The sequence below is a fragment of the Oryctolagus cuniculus genome, chromosome 10 (assembly GCF_051225735.1).
Source record: "Oryctolagus cuniculus isolate XC-2025 breed Fujian yellow rabbit chromosome 10, ASM5122573v1, whole genome shotgun sequence".
NCBI classification, from domain to species: Eukaryota; Metazoa; Chordata; class Mammalia; order Lagomorpha; family Leporidae; genus Oryctolagus; species Oryctolagus cuniculus.
The window spans coordinates 59634976-59662325 of record NC_142876.1 but is presented as its reverse complement, the minus strand read 5'-3'; the positions used below and the strand labels follow the sequence as shown (position 1 = coordinate 59662325).

Here is a 27350-nt window from a genome sequence, read left to right as displayed (position 1 = left end):
TCTGGAATGGCAGAACTATTTCTTTCCTATTCAATTTGTAACTTGGAAAAAATTCTTACAAGAACAATTAGGCCTGTGCCGTGGCTCAATAGGCTAATCCTCTGCCTTGCAGCGCCAGCACACCGAGTTCTAGTCCTGGTTGGGGCGCCGGATTCTGTCCCGGTTGCCCCTCTTCCAGGCCAGCTCTCTGCTGTGGCCAGGGAGTGCAGTGGAGGATGGCCCAAGTGCTTGGGCCCTGCACCCCATGGGAGACCAGGAGAAGCACCTGGCTCCTGCCTTCGGATCAGCGTGGTGCGCCGGCCGCGGTGGCCATTGGAGGGTGAACCAACGGCAAAAGGAAGACCTTTCTCTCTCTCTCTCTCTCACTGTGCACTCTGCCTGTCAAAAACAAACAAACAAACAAACAACAACAACAAAAACAACAATTAGAAGTATGACACTTCTTTACTGAATGTTGACAAGGAAGACAAAGTACTGATACTAGAAAGTATTAATTGCATTACAAACATTGTTATAAGAAATTTGTTTATGGGCCGGCCTCCGCCTTGCGGCGCCGGCACACTGGGTTCTAGTCCTGGTCGGGGCGCCAGATTCTGTCCCGGTTGCCCCTCTTCCAGGCCAGCTCTCTGCTGTGGCCAGGGAGTGCAGTGGAGGATGGCCCAAGTCCTTGGGCCCTGTACCCCATGGGAGACCAGGAGAAGTACCTGGCTCCTGCCATTGGATCAGCGCGGTGTGCCAGCCGCAGCGCACTGGCCGCGGCGGCCATTGGAGGGTGAACCAACGGCAAAGGAGGACCTTTCTCTCTGTCTCTCACTATCCACTCTGCCTGTCCAAAAAAAAAAAAAAAAATTTTGTTTATGGTTCTTTCTCATGGAGAACAAAGGACAGTGATGAAGGGCCAAGTGTAAAATATTTAAAAGTTTAGAGCAAATCATATATATACATATAATCAGCTATTTGGAGAAAACAATAAAATGATTCAGCATTACTCCAGATAATTACTGACCTTGACTTGAAAGATGATCAATTCTTAACAGACTAAGAGTTAAATCAAATCTTAAGTACCACCTGTACAACTCCTACAAAGGACATAACTTATAAAATCCTAAGAGAATAAACTAGAAATGGGTAAAGTCCTGGGAAAATATAATAGTTTTTTTTTTTTTTTTTTTGAAGATTTATTTGAGAGGCAGAATTACAGAAAGAGGGAGAGACAGACAGAAAGGTCTTCCATCTGCTGATTCACTTCCTAAATGGCTGGAACAACCAAAGCTGGGCCAATCCAGAGCCAGGAGCAAGGAGCCAAGAGCTTCTTCCAGGTCTCCCATGTGTGTGCAGGGTCCCAAGCACTTGGGCATCTTCCACTGCTTTCCCAGGCCATTACCAGGGGGCTGGATCAGAAGTGGAGCAGCTCAGACTCAAACCAGAGCCCATATGGGATGCCAGTACTGTAGCCAGAGGCATAACCATAGTGCCAGCCCCTAGAATAGTTTTTAAACTGAAGCCCAGTGGTTCTGTGATTTGTAGAAATCTTCCTTTGCTCTCCTTCTGGCACCAAAGAAATTATCTAACAATCACATGTGCCACAAGTATTTTCCAGAGTTTTATGATTAAGATTGTTATTTGTTTATAAAAATGATGTTACTAAGGCACAAGATATACATAAACTTTCTTTCATTGGGCTTTTGCTTCCCAAGAATTATAGCCCTTGCAGCTTTTCATCTTATTTCCAATCTGTTTCAGCCGTTGAGCTGCTTCAGTAGTAGTGATGGAAAATAAGATGGTTATACCAGACAAGTAGGCTGGAGCAGGCAGAGATCAAGAATTTTGTTTATTAATTGCAAAATGTAACAGAATACATATATTTTTAAATTTTATTTATTTATTTGACAGATAGAATTAAACAGTGAGAGAGAGAGATATGGAGAGAAAGGTCTTCCTTCCGTTGGTTCACCCCCCAAATGGCTGCTACGGCCGGCGCTGTGCCAATCCGAAGCCAGGAGCCAGGTGCTTCCTCCTGGTCTCCCATGCGGGTGTAGGGCCCAAGCACTTGAGCCATCCTCCACTGCCCTCCCGAGCCACAGCAGAGAGCTGGACTGGAATATGAGCATCTAGGACTAGAACCTGGTGCCCATATGGTTTGCCGGCGCCACAGGCAGAGAATTAACCAAGTGAGCCATGGCGCCGGCCCCACGTATATATTTATATAGAATATACCTTTATATTATAATACATATATATTCTTACTCAGCATGTCTTTGGTAGGTCCCTCATGGCTTCAAATAGTTACATGCTTGAATACATGCCAGAAAATAGAGTAATCTGAATAATGGCCACTGAAATATGAAGATGCTTCAAAAAATTTGTAGAGGGGTAGGCATTTGATCCAGTGATTAAGATGCCAGTTAGGATGCCCATACCTGACATCTGAGTGCCTGGGTTCAACTCCTGGCTCTGGCTCCTGATTCCAACTTCCTGCCAATGCAGACCCAGGTAGAAGATGGTGAAGACTCAAGTGGCTGGGCTCATGCAGAGACCTGGAATGAGTTCCCTGGTCTTGGCTTTGGCTCTGACTGTTGCAAGCACCTGCAATGTGAACCCCTGGGTGGGAGCTCTCATTGTCTCTCTAGTAAATACAAAAATCTTAAGAAAGGTCATGGAGAAATGTAATTAAAAGCTATGTTTGTACTGGTGCAAACATTTTTTAAAATTTATGCACAATTTTTTTATAATATGTCTCTGGAACTTGTAAGCATTCCCTTATCTGGAAAGTCTTTGCAGATATGACTAAATATGTTTTATTATTATTATTATTTAGATACTTGGAAGAGTTGAGAGCGAGAGAAAGAGGCAGAGGGAGAGAGATTTTCTATCTGCTGGTTTACTCCCCAGATGGCCACAACAGTCAGGGCTGGGCCAGCCTGAAGCCAGGAGCCAGGAGCTTCTTTCAGGTCTTCCATGTGGGTGACAGGAGCCTAAGTGCTTGGGCCATTTTCTGCTGCTCTCACAGGTGCATTAGCAGGTAGCTGGATTGGAAGTGAGCAGACAGGACTCCAACTGGGGCCCAAGTGGGATGCCAGCATCACAGCTGGCTGTTCAACCTGCTGTACCACAAAGCTGGCCCCATGATTAAACATTTTTTAAAAAAGCTTGTCTATTTTTCATCTACTTGAAAGGAAAGACAAAGTGAGTGATATTGATTGAGATTGACTGAGAGTGGACAGTGAGAGAGAGAGACAGAGAGAAAGGTCTTCCTTTTTTTGGCGTTGGTTCACCCTCCAATGGCTGCCACAGCCGGCGCGCTGATCCGAAGGCTGGAGCCAGGTACTCCCATGGGGTGCAGGGCCCAAGCACTTGGGCCATCCTCCACTGCACTCTCTGGCTACAGCAGAGAGCTGGCCTGGAAGAGGGGCAACCGGGACAGAATCCGGTGTCCCTACTGGGACTAGAACCCGGTGTGCCGGCGCCGCAAGGCAGAGGATTAGCCTAGTGAGCCGTGGCGCCGGCCGACTGATTGATTTTTATCTATTAGTTTATTCCCAAAATGCCTGCAGCAGCCAAGCCTGGGCAAAGCCAAAGCCAGGAAATCCATCTGGGTCTCCCATGTGAGTGACAGGGGCCCAAGCACTCAAGCCGTCAACTACTGCTTCCCTGAATGCATTACCAGGAAGCTGATTCTGAAGCACAGAGTTATCTGGGACCTAACTGGTGGTACTCTGATATAGAATGTGGTTGTCCCAAGTGGCAGTCTAATCCACTGTGTCACAATGTCCACCCTACTTTTTGAGATGAGGTAGTAACATTAGATTATCCAAGTGGGCCCTAAATATCATAACTGTCCTTATAGAATACAGGCAGAACATTTCATAGAGATAAAAGGAGACATAAACACACACACAAACACACACACACAGAAGGAAATATGAAGGGAAGTAAAAACTATAGAGTGATAGGGACACAGCCCAGGAATGCTACAAGCTACCAGAAGCTTAAAGAGGTAAACAACAGATTCTCCTTGAGTCCCTGCAGAGGGTGTAGACCTACCAGATCTTGGGAGTAGTCTCTAGAATTGTAAGAGAATAAATTTCTGTTGTTTTATATCACTGTGTTTGTATTAATTTGTTTACAGCAGCATCAGGAAAACAATACAGAAGGCACTGAAAACTTGGTAGCCTACTATAGACGTTTAACATAGGAGGGAGAACATATGGGTAACAAAACTATTTCTAAATGTGACAAATCCACAAAGCTCCATATTCCAGTTAAAATGCCTTCTTTTATCATCAAAGAAGGATGTACTTATCTCTGAAGGGAGGAGAGAACTACTTTGTTTATGGCCTTGTCTAAATACTGAAGAAGTCTGTGGATTCAAAAGGTTTCTATAGCCTAGGCAGCTCATGTCAAGAGCTGGGTTATCACTGACCTCAAAAATAAGAATGTTAATTGTTAAATTAACAACAGGAGGCACTGTGCACTGACTCCCCATGTAGGACCTCTGTCCTTAATGAGCTGTACTATGAGAATTAACTGTAAAACTTGCTTTCAAGCAGTACTTTATACTTTGTGTGGCTGCAAATTGTTGAAATCTTTACTTAGTATAGAGTTGGTCTTCTGTATATCAAATTAATTAAAAATGAGTGTTGATGAAGAATGAGATGGGAGAGGAGTAGGAGGTGGGACAGGTGTTGGGGGGTAGGGCACGTATGGGGAGGAAGAACCACTATATTCCTAAAGCTGTACCTATGAAATTTGTATGCATTAAATAAAAGCTTTCTTAAAAAAAAAAAAAAAAAAGAGAAGAGCCTCGGGTGATTGCTGACTTCATACAGAAGAGTGTTAATTGTTAAATTAACAACAGGATTCAGTGTGCACTAACTTCCCATGCAGGACCTCTGTCCTCAAAGAGCTGTATTATGAGAGTTAATGGTAAAACTTGTTCTCAAAGATATACTTAATTTTAGTATATTAAGTAGAGGATAAATTATGTCTCATAAGTTTTAGATAAGCCTAAGTGTCCAATTCCATTGCTTGTTTCCTTAGGTGCTTTTGCAATTAATGATAAAACCTGTTCTCAAGGGCCGGCGCCAGGGCTCACTAGGCTAATCCTCCGCCTTGCGGCGCCGGCACACCGGGTTCTAGTCCCGGTCGGGGCGCCGGATTCTGTCCCGGTTGCCCCTCTTCCAGGCCAGCTCTCTGCTGTGGCCAGGGAGTGCAGTGGAGGATGGCCCAAGTACTTGGGCCCTGCACCCGCATGGGAGACCAGGAGAAGTACCTGGCTTCTGCCATCGGATCAGCGCAGTGCGCCGGCCGCAGCACACCGGCCACGGCGGCCACTGGAGGGTGAACCAACGGCAAAGGAAGACCTTTTTCTCTGTCTCTCTCTCTCACTGTCCACTCTGCCTGTCAAAAAAACAAACAAACAAACAAAAACCTGTTCTCAAAGAAAAAAATATATTATTGCAAAAGTTAAAACAAAAATAAGAAATACGAGGAAGGGTGGAGTGAAGGAGGATGGGGTATGAAGTGTCATTATGTTCTAAAAACTGTATGTATGAGATACATGAAATTTGTTCCATTTATATAAATAAAAACTTTTAATAAAAATAAAATAAAATGCAAAAAAGAGAGACCTCTTTTAGCATAGCTTTGCTTACCTACTCTAGAAATTTCTTCATCGAGACCATTCAATTTCTGGTCAAGAATAGCTGAATGAGATTCCAAATTGCTCATGTATGCTTGATATTTCTGAACATCTGCTTGTAAGGAGGTTTTCAGTTTTCTCAATGACTCTAGACGATTCTTTAAGAGAGAAGAATATTAAAATAGTTACTCTCATCAATAATCATTCCATACTTTATTTTAAAATAAAGCAATATTATTTAAATTTATCTTATAAAAAGATAGAGTTTTTCTTTAGCTTTTAGAGGGAATCAAAAGAACTTTAAAAGGTGACTATGTTATTACTTGATTAATGAGATGGACTTTTCAAGAAGTCAGTTTGGGATAGAAAAATGAAGGGTCAGGGTGAAAAAGCAGAAACATGGAAAATATATTTTTCAGAAAAGTCTGGGTGTTTTATTAGTGATTCACAAAATAAAATTAGATACAGGATATTATTATTTGGCTTTTAGAAAACCCTGAGCATTCAATACATTGTATAAACCCATTTATTACCATTCCTTTTTTCACTAACTAGAAAACTCAGGTCCTCCTGTGAATAGTGCTCCCTGGAGGTATATAACACAGAGACACTGTTCAAAATTACTTTTGGTCTTATGTAAATAGGTAAGAATCTTTCATCAGATTCCGAGCACCATTAATTCAAGACTGATAGACCACAGGGAAAACAAAGCTCCACAAATACCAAACATGTTTTCATTGAGAGTTCAGTCCTACACAAAAAAGTTTAACTTTTAAGAAGCTTACTTTGTTGAACCACTTAAAAAAATTTTGATAAAGACAGCTGGTATTCTCTAAGGAGACCTGAGAGCCTAAAAGAGTTCTAAATATGTGCACAAAAATGGGTACTAACCGGTTCTTTTTCTCTTTCTTGTTCCAATCTTGCAATCTGTTCATTTAATGCTTTGTTTTTTGCTGCTAATGATTCCAGCTTGAAAGCATCTACATTATATAAATCCTCTGGAGACAAAACCGAATACTTTATAAGATTTCAAGTCTGCTTAGAACATTATTCTCTATACTTTTGCTTTCTAATTTCCTTCTAGTCTTTCCTTAAAATACTATCAGTGAAGTCAATCCCAACCCCCATTGTAAAATAACAAACCCTTCTCTTTACTTCACTGTAGTTTCTATTCCTCTTATCTTGATATTTTTCATAAAATTTATCATTGATTGATTTACAGTTGTTTATTTTATTATTATCTCTTTCTGACTACTAGAATGTAAATATATAAGGGCAGGGATTTTTATTTCTTATTCATTACTGTATCCTTGGTACCTAAATGGTGGCTGGCAAACAGAAGGTATAAATAAATATTTGAATGAATGAATGCAATTTATATATTTAATATTTGAGTGAAAAAATAATTTCTTTATTAGGAATACAATGGCCCATTAATTTTCTCCAAGTTCTGAAAGAGTCTTTAGGTCTTTTAAATAACTGGTGCTTTAATTTCTCAAACAGCAAACCAATATCACAGGGACATTATACCCCAAGAGGAATAACACTTGCTGACTATCTTGAGTACTTTTGTCAGTATGTTTGGTACTTTACTCCACTGCCATAGAATCCTGCAATGCTTTGTCAGTAAGGTGAAGTATTTTGTTAAGGACACATGGTCATGCCTCAGGTCTAACAACAATACCAGTATTCTTTCTGCACAGTTAGTACTTCTCTCTACGGAAGAAACCAGAAAGGTTTCTTTCAATGCTCTTAAAGTAAGTAGTTCAGGTAAACATTAGATATGCTAAAACAAACTATCACTCCATAAACAGTTAAATGACCAAAAGCAAACACATAAGAATAACACTTACTCAGCTTTGACTGCAACTCTGCATTCATTTCTTCAAAGCTGTCAGCACCAGTCATGAAACTCTCATAGCATTTTATGGTGTAGTCCAAAAACAACTGATTGAGTTAAGCATAATACAATGATAATGTCATGATTCCTTATTAAAATTTGAATTTAAAAAAAGTTAGGAATATTGAGTAGTTATATTAACTCTTAAGAGATACAAACCTAAAGTATATTATTAATTATGTTTTACAGACTCATCTGCTCTGTTACATCTAAATATGAATAATGAAGTTGAAAATAACTTAAACTTGGATGAAGGTATATTTAAAAATGCATCAATAAATTTTCAGAATTTTGAGGAGGTCAAACAAGGAAGTTTATGAATAAATGCACCACAACATAAAATGCATAAACTTAATCATCTTTAGGAATAAAGTGCCTTATGAAAAATTTAAATGAACTGCTGATCATCAAAGTCCAATTAAATTGATAAGTCTAACTGTGAAAACTAGAATGTAATTAATAAAGGCTGTTATTACATTCTAACTTCAGGCTAAAAAGAACCACATGATAAGTAGACATCAAAACAGTAGAACTGTGACTTCAGGCTAAAAAATGGCATGATAAGTAGAGACGTAAACAGCAGCACAGCACAGAATTCTTAGTATTTAGCTAGGAGAAAGTTATGCTATATTTTGTGGTCATGAGGTTGTTGGTCACCGAGAATGCATACCTTACTAGGAGGCAAGGATGGTTGATTAGAATGTTCCATAGCCTAAATGAAGTAAACATCTCTCAAGATAGACCAATTCCCTTTGTGCTAATTCACTGTTTACTAAGCAGCCTTCTTATTACTTGGTTGATATAGAAGGGGTACCCGGAATAAGGCAGTATAAGTAATACTGTAAGTGAAAAGCCATATCATTGATGGTCAAATAATAAATTTTCATTCTACTTCAGATTAGTTTCTTGGATAAATGTCAAAAATTTAATACTTAACAAGTATTGCTTGTAATTCTATTTTGGGGAACACTGAGGTGCAATTAAATGTATTCCAGTATACATCTGGGAGAAGAACTCTCTCCATGGTGGGATCAAAAACTTTCTAGGAGGCTCTCCAGTTGGAATCACTGCTGAAGCAGTAAAAAGTCATGTTCATTTTCATGGGGGGGGTGGGAAAAGGGTAATGATATCATTTCCATCAGTTGACGTATCTTTGAAAAAAAAAAAAACAAAAACAAAGAGACTAAAGCTATTCCTACTTTCCTTTTGTGACAGACTTCAAAGAGTAAGGGTAGGATTTGAGTAGGGAACAGTTTTATTTTCTTAGGAGCCTGTGTAGTAATTGGTCTTTTATGTATGCTATGGAACATTAATATATAATTTCAACATTTTAAACTTATTACTCATATTGTTCCCTTTGGATAAATGAGGTATCTTCAGAAAGTTCTTGGAAAATAGGTTTTATGAGAAAACTATGTGTGGGTTTCACATGTTTTTTTTGGGCAGCAAAATAAACATCTTTTAACTACATTTTCCCACAAACTTTTTGAAGTATTCTTGTATAAATTTCCATATTTTAGGAAATAAGGTGGAGTTAGTTACAGAATTTAGGTTCCAATAAAGTACTCATATGTGGTTTAATATAAAGTAAATATTAGGTTCCAACAAAGTATATGGAACCAGTTCAGCCAACCTGTTTATCTCAACTACTTCTAGAAGTGGTAGCTTGAATTATATGAAAATATCCCAAACTAAAAAGATCAAAATGAAACAAACAAAAAAACTACATGCAATATTTAAAGACTCAATTCACTATGCTTTGTAATTCTTAGCAAACAATTACATTAAAACAATGTTGCCAGAATGCCAAAAGATAGAGAAGGAAAAGAAACATTATGTTTACAGCACATAAAATAACTTAATTCTAATCTCCTTTCATGTTTTATAGCTAACATTTCAGGTTTCTATGTCTAGTAAATTTTAGGAAACTATAATATGACCCCAACAGTAGATCCATTGATCAGTATTTCAAAAAATTAATTTTAGAAGTTTTTCAGGAAGCAAAAGGACAAACTCTATGAAAGAATATATTTACTTCAACAGCAAGAAATTTAGTTAATAATATCAAGGCAATTCATTATTATAGTTTATGGTAATCTATAGTACCTTATTATGCATAATTCCATCTTCAGTTTCTTCTCCCCATGGCTGTCCATCATCAAACAAAGGTGAATTTTCTTTCATGGCAGAATATATCTAATTCGTGCACAAGCAAGACAGAAGGTTGATGGGAGTTGATGCGGGAAACATAAAAAGCTTTTGTGCTTTATCAAAATCTTTTAGTGTCATTTTTTAGAAGCGTTTAATTGAATGACTAAAAGTCTTTTTTGAGTGGTTATACTGAACATATGTTAAATATGATCCTTTTGTTATTCAATGACTAAAAGTCTTTTTTTTTTTTTTTTTGACAGGCAGAGTAGACAGTGAGAGAGAGAGAGAGAGAGAAAGGTCTTCCTTTTTTTGCCATTGGTTCACCCTCCAATGGCCGCCACAGCCACTGTGCTGCGGCCGGCACACCGCACTGATCCAATGGCAGCAGCCAGGTACTTATCCTGGTCTCCCATAGGTTGTAGGGCCCAAGCACTTGGGCCATCCTCCACTGCACTCCCTGGCCACAGCAGAGAGCTGGCCTGGAAGAGGGGCAACGGGGACAGAATCCGGCGCCCCGACCGGGACTAGAACCCGGTGTGCCGGCGCTGCAAGGCGGAGCATTAGCCTAGTGAGCCGCGGCGCCGGCCTAAAAGTCTTTTTTGAGAGGTTATACTGATCATATGTTAAATATGATCCTTTTGATAATTTAATAACTTAAAACGCTTAGGATTTAGAAAGATTGGGCTCCATATTTAGTTCTGCTCCACGAGAAAACTATGTTGACATTTACATTGTTATTAACCCTGTGAGAAAACACACACACACACACACACACACACACACACTCTTTTAATTCTAACAATCCAGGCCAGCGCCGCAGCTCAACAGGCTAATCCTCCGCCTAGCGGCGCCAGCACCCCAGGTTCTAGTCCCGGTCAGGGCACCGGATTCTGTCCCGGTTGCCCCTCTTCCAGGCCAGCTCTCTGCTGTGGCCAGGGAGTGCAGTGGAGGATGGCCCAAGTCCTTGGGCCCTGCACCCGATGGGAGACCAGGAGAAGCACCTGGCTCCTGCTTTCGGATCAGCTCCGGCCATTGGAGGGTGAACCAATGGCAAAAGGAAGACTGTTCTCTCTGTCTCTTTCTCTCTCACCGTCCACTCTGCCTGTCAAAAAAAAAAAAAAATCTAACAATCCAGAACAGAATTGTCACATAAAAGGTGAATCGATAATTACTTCTCTTTTGCATAAGCTCATTTTTGTGCTTAAATATTATCAAGTGACTCCTTTTTTTTTTTGACAGGCAGAGTGGACAGTGAGAGAGAGAGACAGAGAAAGGTCTTCCTTTTTTTGCCGTTGGTTCACCCTCCAATGGCCGCCGCGGCCGGCGCACCGCGCTGATCCGAAGGCAGGAGCCAGGTGCTTCTCCTGGTCTCCCATGGGGTACAGGGCCCAAGCACTTGGGCCATCCTCCACTGCACTCCTTGGCCACAGCAGAGAGCTGGCCTGGAAGAGGGGCAACCGGGACAGAATCTGGTGCCCCGACCGGAACTAGAACCCATTGTGCCGGCGCCGCAAGGGGGAGGATTAGCCTAGTGAGCTGCGACGCCGGCATCAAGTGACTCTTAACAGTATACAAATATGAACTTTAGATAAAATTTTATAAAATAAAATCTTCAGAAATATTATTTAAACTTGAACAAGACAATAAATCATAATACAACATTGAAATAACTATAATTGACAAGCTAAATGGAAAATAACCAACAATTTTTAAGGCACAGAAATTCCAGTTTGAAGCATCTCTTTTTTTTTTTTTTTAGATTTATTTGAAAGAGTTACAGAGAAAGAGGGAGAGGCAGAGTGAGAGACCTTCCATCTGCTGGTTCACTACCCAGATGGCTGCAACAGCTGTGGCAGGGCCAGGCCCCAGAGCCAGATGCCAGGAGTGAAGCATCTGTTCTTTATATCTTAAAAATACAACCTTTCAAATGTAAAAAATTAGAGAATTTAAATAAAATTGCCATAAAATATATATAAGTATATAAAATGAACATTAAACTTCAAAGAATAGAACAATGCATTAGGAGCACATAAAAGAATGTGCTTTCTGTTGAAAACAATTATAAATTTTCTTATCCTGGGTCTCATTTATAGGATTTGAGTTGCTTGCTCTCCTACGCTTTTCATGTAGTAAGGCACTCATATGTTCTATCTCGGGTAGATGCAGGGTTGCTCTATCAATTCATCTTTTATGCTTTCTTCAGCAAGGCCTTAAGAGACAAATTTAATGAAGTCTGAAAGACCTAGGACAGAGCCCAAGGTGAAGAAAAGAATCTTTGTCGTCAGAGTAGAAGCTTCTGTTGCTTTTCAAAGGTGTCCATGAAAACTCTTGATGCTCTGCAAGGTTTGGGAATATTCAAACGCAGTGACAAATAAAACCACGGGAACAATAAAAAATTCTATACTATAAGGAATGAAAAAGTTCTGAACTAAGGAAGTTTCACTGAAATTGTTTCAACTTAAAATTGCACAGAGACAAAAAGTATATATTTGAGTCAACGTTTTTAGCTATAGGTGGCATTTTCCAAAATACTACTACTTCACAACATCGAACTTTGGGGTGAGGGTAGGGGGAAGAAGTCTGGGGGATCTGAGATGAGTCAGGCCCTGCTCACATTGGTCACTTCCCAAAAGGCTCACAAACTCAGAGCACACACAGCTCTCCTACTCACAGTCCTTTTGGAGTAGGTAGGGTAACTTTGGCTCAACTAATGCCACTCAAACACTGTAATAAGGTCTGATTATGTGCCAAGTTTAGTGCAAGGAGACATAGTGAGAATGAGGAGAAATCAAGCTTTATTTCTAAAATACTAACAAAATGGGGCCAGCCCTGTGGCATAATAGGTTAAGCTTCTGCCTGCGGCGCTGGCTTCCCATATGGGCACTGGTTCGTGCCCTGGCTGCTCCTCTTTGATCCAGCTCTCTGCTGATGGCCTGGGAAAGCAGCGGAAGATGGCCCAACTGCTCGGGCCCCTACACCTATGTGAGAGACCTACCAGTACCTGACTCCTGGCTTCGAATTGGCCCAGCTCCAGCCATTGCAGCCATCTGGGGAGTGAACCAGTGGATGAAAGACTTCTCTCTCTGTCTCTCCGCCTCTCAAATAAATTAATCTTAAAAAAAAATACTAAAAATACAACCCGAGGCACACCAAAGAATAATGAAGAGTGAACAAAAAGTTATTAGGAAACCAACAAATATAGTCATAGGCCAAAATAAAAATAATACTCTCAATAGATCCTACAAAAGCATATGATAAACTTCAATGATCATTCTTGATGAAAGCAGGTAAATTTCAACATGAAAGACAAATCTTCTATTTGAATATATCATAACTAAATAATAAAACATTATATTTTGGAAAATAGTGGTAGTAATAGAAACTAATTGAGAATAGTAGGAATAAAGCAATTCAATAAGGATAATAAAGATAAAAAACTCTTTTAGCAGCAATAACCTTAAAAAATGATGAAATAAAGTGTTCACCAAATTAACAAAGCACATGGGATCAATTAAACTGATATAAAACTATAAACTTTTACTAAAGGGACAAAAGAAATATGAATACTTGAAATAGTTAATATTTTGCTAAATGAAAAGACTAATAAATATTTTCAATATGAGAAATTTCTCCCAATAGGTAGTACAAACAATACAAAAACACCCTTAAAAAAATCTCACAAGATATTTTTTGGAATTGACAAAGTAGTGATATTAGAGGGGTTGGTGTTTGGGTTGGTGGTTAAGCTGCCAGTTGAGGTACTCACATCCCATTTTGGAGTGCCTGGGTTCAAGCCCCAGTTGCACTCTGATTCCAGCTTCTTGCTAATGCAAATCTTAAGAGGCAGCAGGTGATGGCTCAAGAAGTTGGGTCCCTCACACCTACATGAGATCTGGATTGAGTTTCCAGCTCCTGGCTTCAGCATGGCCCAGTCCTGGCTGTTACGGACATTTGGGGAGTGAGCCAGTAGATGGGAGCTCTCTGTATCTGTCCCTCGAATAAATAAATAAATACACAAATATCTTTTTAAAAAGTGAGGATATGGGAATAGCTAGAAACATTGTGAGAATATTTGTCAACTACATAAAATATATTAGATGGGGCTGATGTTGTGGCACAGAGGGTAAAGCCACCACCTGTGACACTGGCATCCCACATGGGCGCCAGTTCAAGTCCTGGCTCCTCCATTTCCGATCTAGCTCCCTGCTAATATGCTTGGGAAAGCTGCAGAGGAAGGCTTAAGTGCTTGGGCCTTTGTACCCATGTGGGAGACCCAGATGAAGGTCCTGGCTCCTGGCTTTGGCTTGGCCCAGTCCTGGACGTTGTGGTCATTTAGGGAGTGAACCAGTGCATGGAAGAGCTCCCCACCCCCAGCTCTGCCTTTCAAATAACTAAAATAAATCTTAAAAAAAAAAACAAAAACAAAAACAAAAGATGCAGGTTGTCTCCTGTCGGAGTGCCTGCATTTGATACCTGGCTCCTGATTGATTTCTCGCTAATGCAGATACTGGGAGGCAGGAGTGATTACTCCAGTAATCTAGTTCCTGCTACTCATGGGGGAGACCTAGGTTAAGTGCCTGACTCCTAGCTTTGGCTTAGCTCAGTCTCCCCTGTTGCGGGCATCTGGGGAATGTACCAGCAGACAAGCTCTCTTTCTCTCAGGAAAAAAAAAAGTGGTGGTTTGGCATAGCAGCTTGAGTCATCAGGCTCCTGGCTTTTGTCTGGCCCCACCACAGCTAGTGCAGGAATTTGGGGAGTGAACCAGTGGATGGAAGATCTTTCTCTCTGCTTTTCCAATAAAATGAAAATTAAAAAAAATTTTAAATGCTTCCTCTTTATTATGCTAAATAAATTACAGATGAATTAAAATTGAAACACAACAGAAGTCATAAAATACTATGAAAAAGCTGGGAGATCTTATTAAAAGTAATCAAGGAATAAAGGAGGCTTCCCAAGTTTAGCTAAATTTCTTGGCTAATGGTAAGTGGGAGAGATAATTAGAACAAGAAACCTGCAGTCTCTTATGGATTTTTACATTGCTGCAGTGTTCAGTTCTACCATATCCAACAAAGCAAGTCAGGAAGGAGAGGGTTTCAAGCTAAACAATGGGCTCCTGTATCACTGCAGAAAGGTTATCTCCCAACCATCTAACAATACCACAGGCTGCTTAGGCAAACACGCATGTGGTGTTCTAGTGACAAGAGGAGTATCTGACAGATACAGTGAGAACAGAGAGGTGGTTATTACCAAATGCTCACATACATCATGGGGGTAGAGACAAATTGGATGCATAATTATTATATAAAGTCCAATAAAATCTTTTATTAATGGGCTATATTATTGGATTTCTATCCCTATCTTGACAACTAGAAGTATTGAATGTGTCAGGATGGCTCCCACTTGAAAATTAATCTACCCAATGCCTGGCTACATTTAGTTAAGGGTTTGCTGATGGCCAAGAGAATGTCAGGAGGACAGTATTATTTTTAAGGATTGCAGCACTAAGTAGGACAGGAAACTCAGAAGAGGAGACTTTATTAGACCAAATTAAAATTCACATTTCTGAATTGCTGAAATACAAAATGTAAAATCAAAAGGAGAAAGGGGAAAAAATACATTGCATCACAGAGACAAGGGCTGGTTTCTCTAATTCAAGCACTTTTTAAAAAATATTTGTAAAGTTTCACTTTATTTGAAAGAGAGAATAATATACACACAGAGACAGACAGACAGACACAGAGATATTTTCCACTGGCTGGTTCATACCCCAAATATTTTCCAACAGCCAGGGCTGTGTCATGCCAAAATCAGGAGCCAGAAACGCAATCCTTGTCTCTCATGTGGCTGGCAGAGACCCAAGTATTGTTTTTCTTTCTGTTTTAAAAGGATTTATTTATTTATTTATTTGAAAGGCAGAAATACAGCGAGAGAAGGAGAGAGAAATAGAGATCTTCTATCTGCTGGTTCACTCCCTAAATAGTTGCAACAGATGGGGCTGGACCAGGTGGAAACCAGGAGCTTCTTCTGGATCTCCAACATGGGTACAGGGGCTCAAGCACTTGGGCCATCTTCCACTGCTTTCCCAGGTAGGAAGTGGAGGAGCTGCGATTTGACTCGGCACCCATAGGGAACGCCCGCACTGTAGGCTGAGACTTGACCTGACCCAAGTACTTGAGCCATCACCAGCTGCCTCCCAGGGTGCCCATTAGCAAGAAGCTGCATTGGAAGCAGAAATGGGATTCTATTTCAGGCACTGATATAGGATGCGGGGCTCCCAAGTGGCAGCTTTATTCATGCACCATAATGCCTACCCTTTTATTGTTTAAAAAGTGAACATCTATATATATATATATATATATACATGTTCAAATAAAATGGAAATAAATAGAATATAATATATATTCTATATATTTCCACTTTATTTGACTGGCAAAGAGATTCTGTATCACCAAATGCTCTCATCAAGTGGGATTAGAGCCCAAAACTCACACATGGTGGCAGTCATAAATAGGCAGTTATCATAATTGTGATAAAGTTCAAATTTAAGAATACAAATGCAAATACAAAAAGAAGCTGTAATTTTCGGGTCATGTTGTCAGTTATTAAAAGCATTAATAAGGGGGCCAGCAGATTGTGATGTAGCACCTTAACAAGTTACCTGCAACATCAACATCCCATTTCGGACCAAATGTTCAAGTCTTCGCTGCTCCATTTCCAATCTAGCTCCCTGATAATGGGGCCTGGGAACACAGTGAAAAAGGGCCCACATACTTGGGGCCCTGTTACCTATGTGCGAGTGAAACCTCATGTGTGAGAGAAACCCCTTGGAGTTTCAAGCTCCTGGCTTCAGCCCGGCCCAGCCTTGGCTGTTGTGGCCATTTGGAGAGTGAACCAGTGGACGGAAGCATGCTCTCTTGCTCTCTGTCACTCTGCCTTTCTAATAAATAAAAACATATCTTTAAAAATAAAATCCCCCCAAATTGGTAAGCTTAATATATAAGGAGCTCAAAGTATTAAAGTTCAATATTTAGCAAAATAATGAAATACAAAATAGGCCAAAAAGCATGCACAAGTTAAAAAAAATCCAAGTAACAAACCAAAGTATAAATTGTTTGTCTATAAATAAACAAGCTGTTTTTCATCTCCCAAAATAGTAAACATTTTAGAACAATGCAAATGGTACAAGAAAAGGGTATGTTCCTATGTTGTTGAGGAGTTTTTAATTGGTACAACTATTCTGGAGGAAAATGTCAATGTGTCAAGCCTAAAAAATATGCAGTCATGCACTGCTTAAGGACAGGGACATGTTCTGAGAAATGCTTTGTTAGGCAATTTTGTCTTGTGCGAACATTCAGAGTGTACTTACACAAACCTAGATGGTATAGGTCAATCATTTGCGATGTGGCCCCCTGATGCAATCAAGAGATGCAGTAAACACGAGGTACATGAAGCTGCTGCCAGCGTAAGACGGCATATTGTTTTACAGTAAACTTTTTTTAAATAAGTAGGAGTACATTCTAAAATAACAATAAAAAGTATAGTATAGTAAATACATAAACCAGTAACAGTCGCTTACTATCAAGTATTATTTATTATACATTATTGTTCATGCTGTACTTTATGACTGGCAGCACAGGTTTATTTACACTAGTATCACCACAAACACAAGTACTGTGTGGTGCTACAACATTATGATGGCTACGACGTCACTAGGTAATAAGAATTTCTCAGTTCCATTATAATCTTTATGGGACTGTTGTCATTTTTATGGTCTATTCTGGACTGAAACGTCGTTATGCAGTGCATGACTGTACTTACTTTGCACAGTAGTACTGCACTAAATGTTTTAAGTTGTTTTTTCTAAGCTGGGAGATTATGGCCATCTTACTCTGAAGTTTTCCAAAACTTTTTGTAATGAATCTAGACTATACTTAAAAAGGGAGAAAATGAATTTCATGGGTGAAAACAAAAAAGGCAATTTCTTTTTGATTCATTTTTTGAGCTGTAAAAACTCAAGAAAACAATCTCCTTGCCAGTGTGGTACTTCCTTCCTCTCCCTTCTAGTATCATGTGTTGACAGTTTGAAGAAGTTAAATGTGCTTTAAACAATAGAAACTCTGAAGCAGACTTTGAGATATCTGGCAAAAGCAAGACTGTGAAACAGAAATATCTTTCTGAGAAAACAAATAAACAAACAACTTTCCTATGTGTACATTTTAAAACGTCAAATCAAATACCTTGATGCAGTCTATCAGCCAAACCAAGGCTGCCACAATGTGAGGCCATGTATGAGGGGCCCCCACTGTATACATGGAGCTTTTGGATAGTGCAAAAGGATACCTATGAAAAATCAGAAAAAATAAGATAACTTAATATGTTAATTCAGTAAAAATAATGGCTCAATGAAGGATGAAGCTACATTTAAAAAATTCGTCACAATGCCCCATAGTCTTGACTTGTTTGGAAGTAATCCACTTGTTGCAATTCTCTCCAAAGATTTTGCATATTTTCGGCTTCTTTTCTGCAGATTTTGCACATATATCTCTTAAATTGCAGAACTTGATTTACAGAAAGTAGGCTGGTCTTCTTCTAGCATATCCTTTGTTCCCCCAGTAAACTACATGTATATGTTACATGTAGATACTCCGAATCCATTTCCCACCCCATGTTTACTCTTTATAGTCCTTTTCAACTTCATCTCGCTCTACTTTCACCAGGACTGAATCTGACATTTTTGCTTCTATGAAATCTTTGATATCCAATTTGTCCTTCCTATTCCCTGTTACTTGAGCAGCTCAGATGAAGCCTGTAGATTTGACTATGCTTATGGTTTAAACGTTTATCCTTCAGAATTTGTGTGCTGGAAACGTTATTCCCAGAATCATGTTAATGGTATTTGGAGATGGTACCTTTGGGAGGTGACTGGGTCAGGAGGGCGCTGTCCTCATGAATGCCCTAGTTCATTCATGGGTTCATGTGTCATTAATGGAGTGGCTTTGTTAGAAAAGTGAGTTCTCTCTGACATACTTATTCTATCTTACTGTGTGATAGCTGCCATCATGTTCACGTTATGAACCTCCAAGAAGGCTTTCACCAGATACTGAATAAATGAACTTGCCAGCCTCCAGAACCATGAGCTGAATAAGCCTCTGTTCTTTGTAAATTATTCGGTCTCAGTTATTCTGTTATAGCTACAGAAAATAGACTTACACATCTATATTCTTTTTTTGTGTGTGTGCCTCTTCAAATTATCCCACATGTACTGCCTATCCTAATGAGAAATATAGCATACATACCCAAGGTCTTTAAAGATTCTTGGAACTTCTTCTTCAAATTTTGTGTCAGGAAGTTCATATGAAGGGCATAGGAAGCCATAAAGAAAAGTGAAGATCTTTAGGAAGTCTTTAACAGACGGAGCTTGTAGAGATTTCATGGATACACTATATGCATAGCCATTTTCTGTAAGAAACTAAAATAATTCTCATTAAATGTTGAACATTTTGTAACTGAAAAACGAATGGGAGGTACCTAAGGAAATATTCACAATTTAAGCTATTTAAATTATAAATTACCTCACAGAGTTGTCGAATACACTGCTGAATGAATGCTTTGTCATTAAGTGGTCTTGGGTCCTTGATTTTTTCAGAACTGGAAAATATACCAAATTGACTATTCCGGGATCCATGTCCACTAGTTCTGGAAATATATTTTTAAAAAATCAGTCAAGACTATTTCCTTCTGTGGTCAAGTCTAAATTTAAGTCAATAGTATGTATGTGCACGTGTGTGCGTATGTATATATATTCTTTTTAAAGATTTATTTATTTATTTGAAAGGCAGAGTGAGAAAGATTTTTTCTATCTGCTGGTTCACTTCCCAAATGCCCACAACAGCCAGGGCTAGGCCAGGCTGAAGCTAGGAATCAGGAATTCCATCTGGGTCTCCCTTGTAGATGGCTGAAATTCAAGTACTTGGGCCACCATCTACTGTCTTCTTGCTACATTAGTAGGAAGCTGGATTGGAGGGACAGAGTAGCTGGCACCTGAATCAGTCACTGATATGGGTTACAGGTTTTTCCCAAAAAAGGGCTTAACTCTCTGCACCACAATGCACATTTTTTTCTTTCTCTTTTTTTAAATTTGAGAAGCAGAGACACAGTTCCCATCTACTGCTTCACTCTCCAAGAGCTGGAAATGGCTGGAGGTGGGCTGGGACACAAGACAAGAGCCAGGAACTTAATCCAGGTCTTCCACATGGACGGCAGGAATCCAATTACTTGAGTCATCATTGCTACCTCCCAGGGTCTGCATTAGCAGGAAGGTAGATTCAGGAGCTAAAGCCGGGACACAGTATAGCACCAGGTACTATGAAGTGGGACACGGGCATTCTAACTGGCACCTTAACCACCAGGCTGGCTGAATGCCCTGAAACTGATGTTATATTCTAATATCAGCATCACATATTAACCCTTTTATTTAACCAAAAAAGAATTTTCTTATTTATAGCAGAGAAAAAGAACAAAAAATGCACAGTAAAGTATGAAGTTACAGCAGATAATAGATAATTAAGATAAAAAATGAGAATAAAATATTCTTGTGGTGCTTGTACTGTTAACATACCCACCATCCTCTAAGAATACATATTTTATTTTGGTCCATTAGATCTTCTTCATCAACTATTCTCCAAGTCTGTTCAATAGCCTAGATTCTTTTGCAATTATATACACTTCTCCACCATCATGGTTTCTCTCCTCCTAACCTCTCCATTTAGCATTTTCTTGTAGGCAAAATGCCTTTGAGGATTGATTGAAAGAGCTAATACAGATAAAGCACTTAAGACAATGTTTAGATTACAGAAATGTTCAAGAGACATTAGATTTTATAATTATCATCATCTCTTTTAATCAATCCTTAGAACTGCTCTATGAGGAGATGCTGATATCGTTTCCATTTTATAGATAAGGACACTGAAGCACAGGGGTTAATTTACCCAAGATCACATAACTAGTTACATTTTCTCCTGTTAATCTGTTTTATGTCAAATTTAATTTGTAGTTCAGCAAAGGAACCTTGAAAGGTGCAGAAAGCCATTTATCACTCCCCTCCAGTCAATCCTTTCCTTATCTCCACATAAGACAAATCCTGATCTACTTTAGAGAGTGAATCTCTCTCTTTTTTTCCAAAGGTTTATTTTATTCATTTTTAAACCTAAGTTACGGGGGGGGAGGGGGAGATAGAGACAAATCTTTCATCTGATGGTTCACTCCCCAAATAGCTGCAACAGCTGGGTGTGGGCAAGGCTGAAGGCAGGAGCCAGGAGCTTCCTGGGTACAGGGGCCCAAGGACTTGGGCCATCTTCTATTGCCTTTCCAGGTGCATCAGCAGGGATGCTGGATCAGAAGTAGAGCAGCCAGGACTCAAACCAGTACCCATATGGGATGCTGGCATTGCAGGTGGTAGCTTAACATGCTAAGCCACAACACTGGCCCCCAGAGAGTGATTCTTAAAGTGCTACATAGGGATTACTGAGAAGTCAACATTATTTGACAGTAAGTCAGAGTAAAACGCAGTATTTGCTTTTTTCATTCTTATCCTCTCATGAGTGAAGTTTTCTGTATTATGAATAATATTGTAATAGACTGAACATAGCAACAGATATGAGCATCTAGCTGTCTTCTATTAAGCTACACATTAAAGAGCTTCGTAAAACTGTAAAACAGGTGGGGAAAGTATTTCTGTGAAACATCATTTGGATGTTTATAACATCAGTCGCAGGTCATACAAAATTATCAACTTGAAAATTAGCCTCCCATATATTTATATATATTTATTGAATTTTAAGTTCTGCCTGCAGCTGCCTTGGCAGGGCCAGACCAGATGATTTCGCTGGCCCTTTATGGCTTCTGGGCTGGCTGTTCCCCATCCATGCTGTAAAGTCACTCTTCTCACTGAGAATGCTTATGAAAATTTTTTTAAAATGAAAAATAATTTTTGGGGCTGATGTGTGCTATTTTAAATTATATACATTATTTCAAGTTTAAATTTCTAATACAATTAATTTCAATGGATATGGCTCACAAAACAAAAGCTCTTTCAGGAGCCACCATTTAGCTTAGTGGTTAAGATACTAGTGAAGATGCCTGTATCCTACACTGGAATACCTGGGTTTGATACCTGACTCTGGCTCCTGGCTTCAGCTTCTTGCTATAATATAGACCTTGGAGGCAGCAGTGATAGTTCAACTGGGTTCCTGCCATACCACTTTGAGACCTAGTCTGAGTTCTCAGCTCCTGGCTTTAGCCCACCCCAGCCTCTGGTTGTTCCAGGCCTTTGAGAAATGAACCAAATATACTTCTTAATACCATCTACAAGAGATATAACATAAAACTTTAACCTTTTAAAATAGAAGAAAATTAGATTGTAACTTTTCTTGAAAGGGACTATGTTATCTAATTTTTTGTTCTCTCAGGGTATCAATGCATGGCTATAGGAATTCTTTCATTAGAACTAATAAAAAATATCATTACCTTTTACCAAACACGGAGACTTTTCTTTCGGATGTGGGTTTGTTTACACTCAACTTTCCAAAGGTTGGTTTCTCTTTGCTTTAAGAAAAATAACAAACAAGTCTTCAATATGTATATGTATATGTGTATATATATATATATATAAAGCTAGTTCAGAAACTTTGGAAAATATATTGGAACCAATATTTCTTCTCTGTTCCCTAAAAAAATCATTCAAATCCTAAAAATTTTTAGCAGCAACCATATCTGATATACATGAGATGGGCTAAAAGATAGCATAAGTTACAATGCTAAAAAACACATTATTAAAATATATACATTTTAATAATTTTAATATTAATGATTTAATTCTATGATTTTATATTAAATATATAAATTGATGAAAATAACTTTAAGGAAAAAGAAAAATATGAACAGATACATTCAGTTATAAGATGGTGGTTAAAGCCTGCTCTTTTTCAGAATGTAGCTGTACTTCACATTCATTATCTAAATTACAGACAAAAAATTACACTAGTAAGCTTTCAACTTGTAATGCAATTTGAAGCATAAAATCTTTTGGTTTAAGTGATGTGCAGTTGTACAACAAATTCTGTTTAAAGTATTCAGAAGGAAAACTATTTCAAATTTCTAAAAGTAGCAGAGGCTCATACTAGTAATATAAACCTAAGTAATTTAAGAAAAATTCACAAGTAACTTTTACCTTAGTATTAGAGGATTTATATAACTTTTTAGTGGCTTTCAAATAGCTTTCTGTTAACTGGAAGAAATTCACTCATAGGGAGAAACTGCAGTTTATGATAGCAAGTTCTTTTGGACACTTTCCCCCAGTGAATCATGAGGAAATAGTTTGGAGAAGTGGTGTTCTTAGGCTGCAATTACATTACAGCTTATCAGCTGGTTTTAGAACTTTGCTAGTTGGAAACACCTCAGTAAACTGAAAGGTACAGCACAGAGCCTGCTCAACCATATAGCTCTAGGATTTATAAAGGAGAGGAAGGCTGAAAGGGAATCAACAGTCCTCTAAGGAGGCACCTGGTAAAGCAGTAGGCTTTGAGGATTTAAAAAACAAATGAGATGACACACGATACTTAACAGTATGCCCACTTTCAGACTTCATTGGCCCTAAATCAGGAACCACTGGGAACAGACAGGACTCACGAGGATATCACTCATATTGTATCTCTGATTAATCATTTTTACCATTTCTTTACTCAAGAACATAAGGTAGCAGTGAGAACCCCAGGTGGAGGTACTTACGTCTGAGGTGTATGAAGGCTTTGTCTGTTGAGGTCCTGCGATCGTAACTCCTGCATAGAGAGGCGGCCAGCACCACCAGTGGAAACTGAGCTGCGCTTCATGGCTATGACCGATAGTCAAGAATAAAATATTAGAAAAATTTTATCTTTATTCTGAAATATAAAGGCAGCCAAGTTTCACTATTTCATCAAGGTAACACTTCTCATGGGCTATCTTCTTTGTTCATGCACCTAAAGGCCTCATTTACAAAGGACATCTGTTAAACTTCATTTAAAAATATTTGAGAGCTGGGGCCGACGCTGTGGTGTAGTGGGCAAAGCTGTCGCCTGCAGTGCCAGCATCCCACATGGGCGCGGGTTCTAGTCTCTGCTGCTCCACTTCCTATTCAGCTCTCTGCAGTGGCCTGGGAAATCAGTAGAAGATGGCCCAAGTCCTTGGGCCCCTGCACCCACATGGGAGACCTGGAAGAAGCTCTTGGCTCCTGGCTTCGGATTGATGCAGCTCTGGCCATTGCAGTCATCTGAGGAGTGAACCAGGGGATGGAAGACTTCTCTTTCTTCTCTCTCTTTCACATAAATAATAAAATAAATCTTTAAAAAAATATTTGAGAGGAAGAGAAAGAGAGAGAGACACACACACAGAGGAATGTTCTATCCCCTGGTTCACTCTCTCAGTGCCCATCTGTGTGGACTGGGCCAGGCTGAAGGCAGGAGCTTGGAAATCAACCTGGCTCTTCCACGTTGGTGGCATGGATCTAAGTGCTTGAGCCATCACCTGCCGCTTCCCAAGGTGCACATTAGCAGGAAGCTGGAATTGGAGTCACGACTCCAATATGGGCTGTGGGTGTCCCAAGATATTCAATATACATAAACATTTACTAAATGCCCACCATGTATAAGGGAGTGTGTTAGGCAATGCAGGAGATACAAAGATGAATAAAGTATGATTCTGGCCTTCACAAGGTATCCATGGGATAAAAAGTCCTGAATATTAAGCCCTATCTTATCATTGCTGTTGCAAGTTGTGGGGAGCAACTCGGACTAGACTAAGTTACTGGAATTAAGACTTATTCTATGCATCTGCTCTCCCACAATATGGCGCTGGGAGAGGAGAAAATAGCTTCTACACAGCTGCTTCCAGTTCAACCAATAAACAGCAGGACCTGCTCCTGATTGGAGGAGAGCAGCGTACTCGGCGTGTGGGTAGCAGAGTTGGGATTGGTGGAAGAGGACTATAAAGGAGGAGAGAGACAACATGCACCAGGAACATCTAAGGGGAACATCTGAGGGAATACCTGTGCAGCCCCCGAGAGAGCCGGCCGGCGGTGTGCCGCTCCCCCGCGGAAGTGGGGAAAGTGGCAGGGGGAACCGCCCTTCCACGGAGGTGGAAGGGACGGTAGCCAACCCGGGAAGAACCAGCAGCAAACCCGGGGAGGGCCGAGCAGACGAAAGAACAGCGCAGGGTCCTGTGTCGTTCCTCCATGAAGAGGGGGAGCGACATAATGGTGCCGTGACTCGGATAGGAAGCCTAGGCAGGGTCCTGTGTCGTTCCTCCGTGAAGAGGGGGAGCGACACAAGTGCCTATTTTTTTTCTTTTACATTTATTTATTTATTTGAAAGGTAGAGTTATAGAGAGGGAGAGACAGAGGCATAAAGAGTTTTCCATCTGCTGGTTCACTCCCCAAATGCCCACAACGGCACGGCCAAGGCTGGGCCAGACTGAAGCCAGGAGCTTCATGGGGGTTTCCCACGTAGGTGCAGGGGCCCAAGCACTTGGGTCATCTTCCACTGCTTTCCCAGGCGCAAGCTGGGAGCTGGATCGGAAGTGTAGCAGCTGAGACTTGAACCAGTGCCCATATGGGATGCTGGCCAAGCAGCTATGTCATAGCAGTGGACCCTGCATGTGCCTATCTCAGTGAGAAGTTGGAGGCAGCCTGAGAATAAATCTCAAGTTCCCTTATACACTTAAAAATCTTTCCTTTTTTTTGGTTTCAAAGAAAGGAGCTATCCTGTTTTCTTTGATAATGCCAACCTCTCCTGCATGTCCTCAACCCACTCTCTCCTGGTTTATAGTCAATTACCGTCCTCTGGCGTCAACCTCTTCTCCAACAAGTATAAAATCACCGGATCCACCAAATGGTCTAGGGCTGACCCTACTTTCAAAACTCATTAACATCTCATTCCCTTCACACCCACTCAACAGGCTGTCTCCCAGGACACTCAGAATCGACGAGCCTTTCCATCCTGCCTCTGCAGCGTCAGACACTACCCAAGAGGCTTCCCTGGCGTCTGCGAAGCGGACATCTGTGTGGCAGTCCCGCTCCTTCCCTGGGCACCCTTCTTGTTTCTCCGTCTATTTCTTCTCCTTTTAGTGCATGCTGGTTCATCTGTTCATCCTTCCCTTTCTCACTCCTACGCCCCTCCCAGTCTCCACGCACCGTTGTAAACGTACTTTCAAGATTCCAGGCTAAGATTTCTAGACGGACCCCGTTCAGGGCCGCCACCCAAACGCAACACTCAATAACAAACAGGTCCTCTCTGGTTCTTCCCCTCCCCTCGCTCCAGCCTCTCTTCTCTCCATCTGGGTTTCCTAGGCACCCCCATCTCACTTGAGAGTACGTTGCGAGCGGAAATTTATCGGACCCTATGCCAACAGCACCTCTCCCAACCATAAACACTAACCCGCAGCCCGTGTCCCGCCAGAACCGCCCAGCAGTACCAACGCCACCGCAATGTCATCAGTTACCTTCCCTCCAGCTTCCTGACACGACTCACGCGCCGAACTTCTGTAAACTGTGTGACACTCCGCTAAAAGTGGGAACAGCCGCCAAAAACAGAGCTTCCTCCGCCCGCCTGTGCGGTTTGAATTTTAAAATCTCCGCCGGAGCTGACGTCACGCGCACGACGTGCTCACGCATGCGCAACACTCCGGGACCCGTCCCTTGTTTCCGGGATTTGCTTGCAGGTCGCCGCCCGCCGCCTCGCGGACACACTGGCGTCTGTGGGCCAGTGTAAGTGTCCCCTGCGAAGTCTGGCCGGACCCGAGAGTTGGCTCCGAAGTTTCGAGGGTTCTGCGTCGCCAGGGAGCGGCTTTAGAGCTGAGCCGCCCGGGAAACGTTTTTCCGTACAACCGTTGACTCTTAGAGGAGAAATCTGTTTTGCTTTGCCCCGAAAGTGGCGGCTTGCAGACCCTTTGGCGGTGAGAGCCTTGGGAAGGAGGCCTGCCCTTTTCTGACGCAGGGCGCGGCTAGGTCGGAGGTGGTGGCTGTGAATGTGGGTGCAGTCCCCTCCGAGGACCGCGTGGATGTGGCCGCGCGCGGGGACCCGGTTTGCAGGTGTGACTGCTGTCCGGGGTTTCTCGGTCTCTAGTGGTGGGTGGCCTGCAAGAGACCAGGAAGAATCAGGGTTAATTGGGAAGGACTAGGAGCTGGATGCAAAGCGGAGAAGCAGGAGAGGTCACATCAACCACTGTCGAGTAGGGACTCCCCTGAATTTGAACCCAGAGACACGCACTGTCCGTTACCTGGAGAGGAGAGGGTCGGGGGTGGGAGAAGAGTTCAGGGCGAAGACCCAGATACTTTTGTCTTACAACAGTTGTGCCGACGATGGAGTTGTAGTGATTGGCAAGTCGCCGTTCTTGTTCGAGTTTCAGTTTTCCCGTCTGAATGTCTATGTCGCTAGCCATTGCAAGGGGCTCCTCACCCCCTTGTGGTGACTGGAGAGGTGGGACCCGGCATCACCAGGATCACCATCAGTAGCGGCAATTAGCATTTATGTGAGCAAGCGCAACGTGCCTGGCGTGATGCACTGTATTGCATGTGGAGTGTCTCATTTGGTTCTCTAAACAGAAATGTCATGAAAAAAAAAAACAACT

The 27350-nt window shown here is 41.0% G+C and overlaps 2 protein-coding genes across 25 annotated transcripts in view; one reads left to right on the top strand and one right to left on the bottom strand.

Annotated features, from left to right (window-relative positions):
• The window catches only part of NDC80 (NDC80 kinetochore complex component), a 48743-nt gene extending 22382 nt beyond the window's left edge, over window positions 1-26361 (bottom strand). For all 3 annotated transcript variants that reach the window (XR_016214130.1, XM_002713610.6, XM_089305283.1), the window contains exons 1-10: window positions 26223-26361; window positions 23478-23580; window positions 22218-22295; window positions 19265-19388; window positions 18989-19161; window positions 17930-18032; window positions 9648-9737; window positions 7495-7588; window positions 6533-6639; window positions 5655-5799 (exon numbers count right to left, since the gene is read on the bottom strand). Coding sequence is in view for 2 of the 3 variants with exons in the window: in XM_002713610.6 (XP_002713656.1) it covers window positions 5655-5799; window positions 6533-6639; window positions 7495-7588; window positions 9648-9737; window positions 17930-18032; window positions 18989-19161; window positions 19265-19388; window positions 22218-22295; window positions 23478-23578 (1015 nt within the window). In the remaining variant the exon portion in view is untranslated. The remainder of the gene's footprint in view (window positions 1-5654; window positions 5800-6532; window positions 6640-7494; window positions 7589-9647; window positions 9738-17929; window positions 18033-18988; window positions 19162-19264; window positions 19389-22217; window positions 22296-23477; window positions 23581-26222) is intronic.
• The window catches only part of METTL4 (methyltransferase 4, N6-adenosine), a 34542-nt gene continuing 33532 nt past the window's right edge, over window positions 26341-27350 (top strand). For 11 of the 22 annotated variants that reach the window (XR_016214139.1, XR_011379414.2, XR_016214131.1 and 8 more), the window contains exon 1: window positions 26341-26487. Coding sequence is in view for 3 of the 22 variants with exons in the window: in XM_051852082.3 (XP_051708042.1) it covers window positions 26393-26487 (95 nt within the window). In the remaining 19 variants the exon portion in view is untranslated. Of the gene's footprint in view, window positions 26812-27350 lie in introns of all 22 variants that reach the window. The other 11 variants (XR_016214140.1, XR_016214135.1, XR_011379415.2 and 8 more) reach the window with 3 other exon arrangements.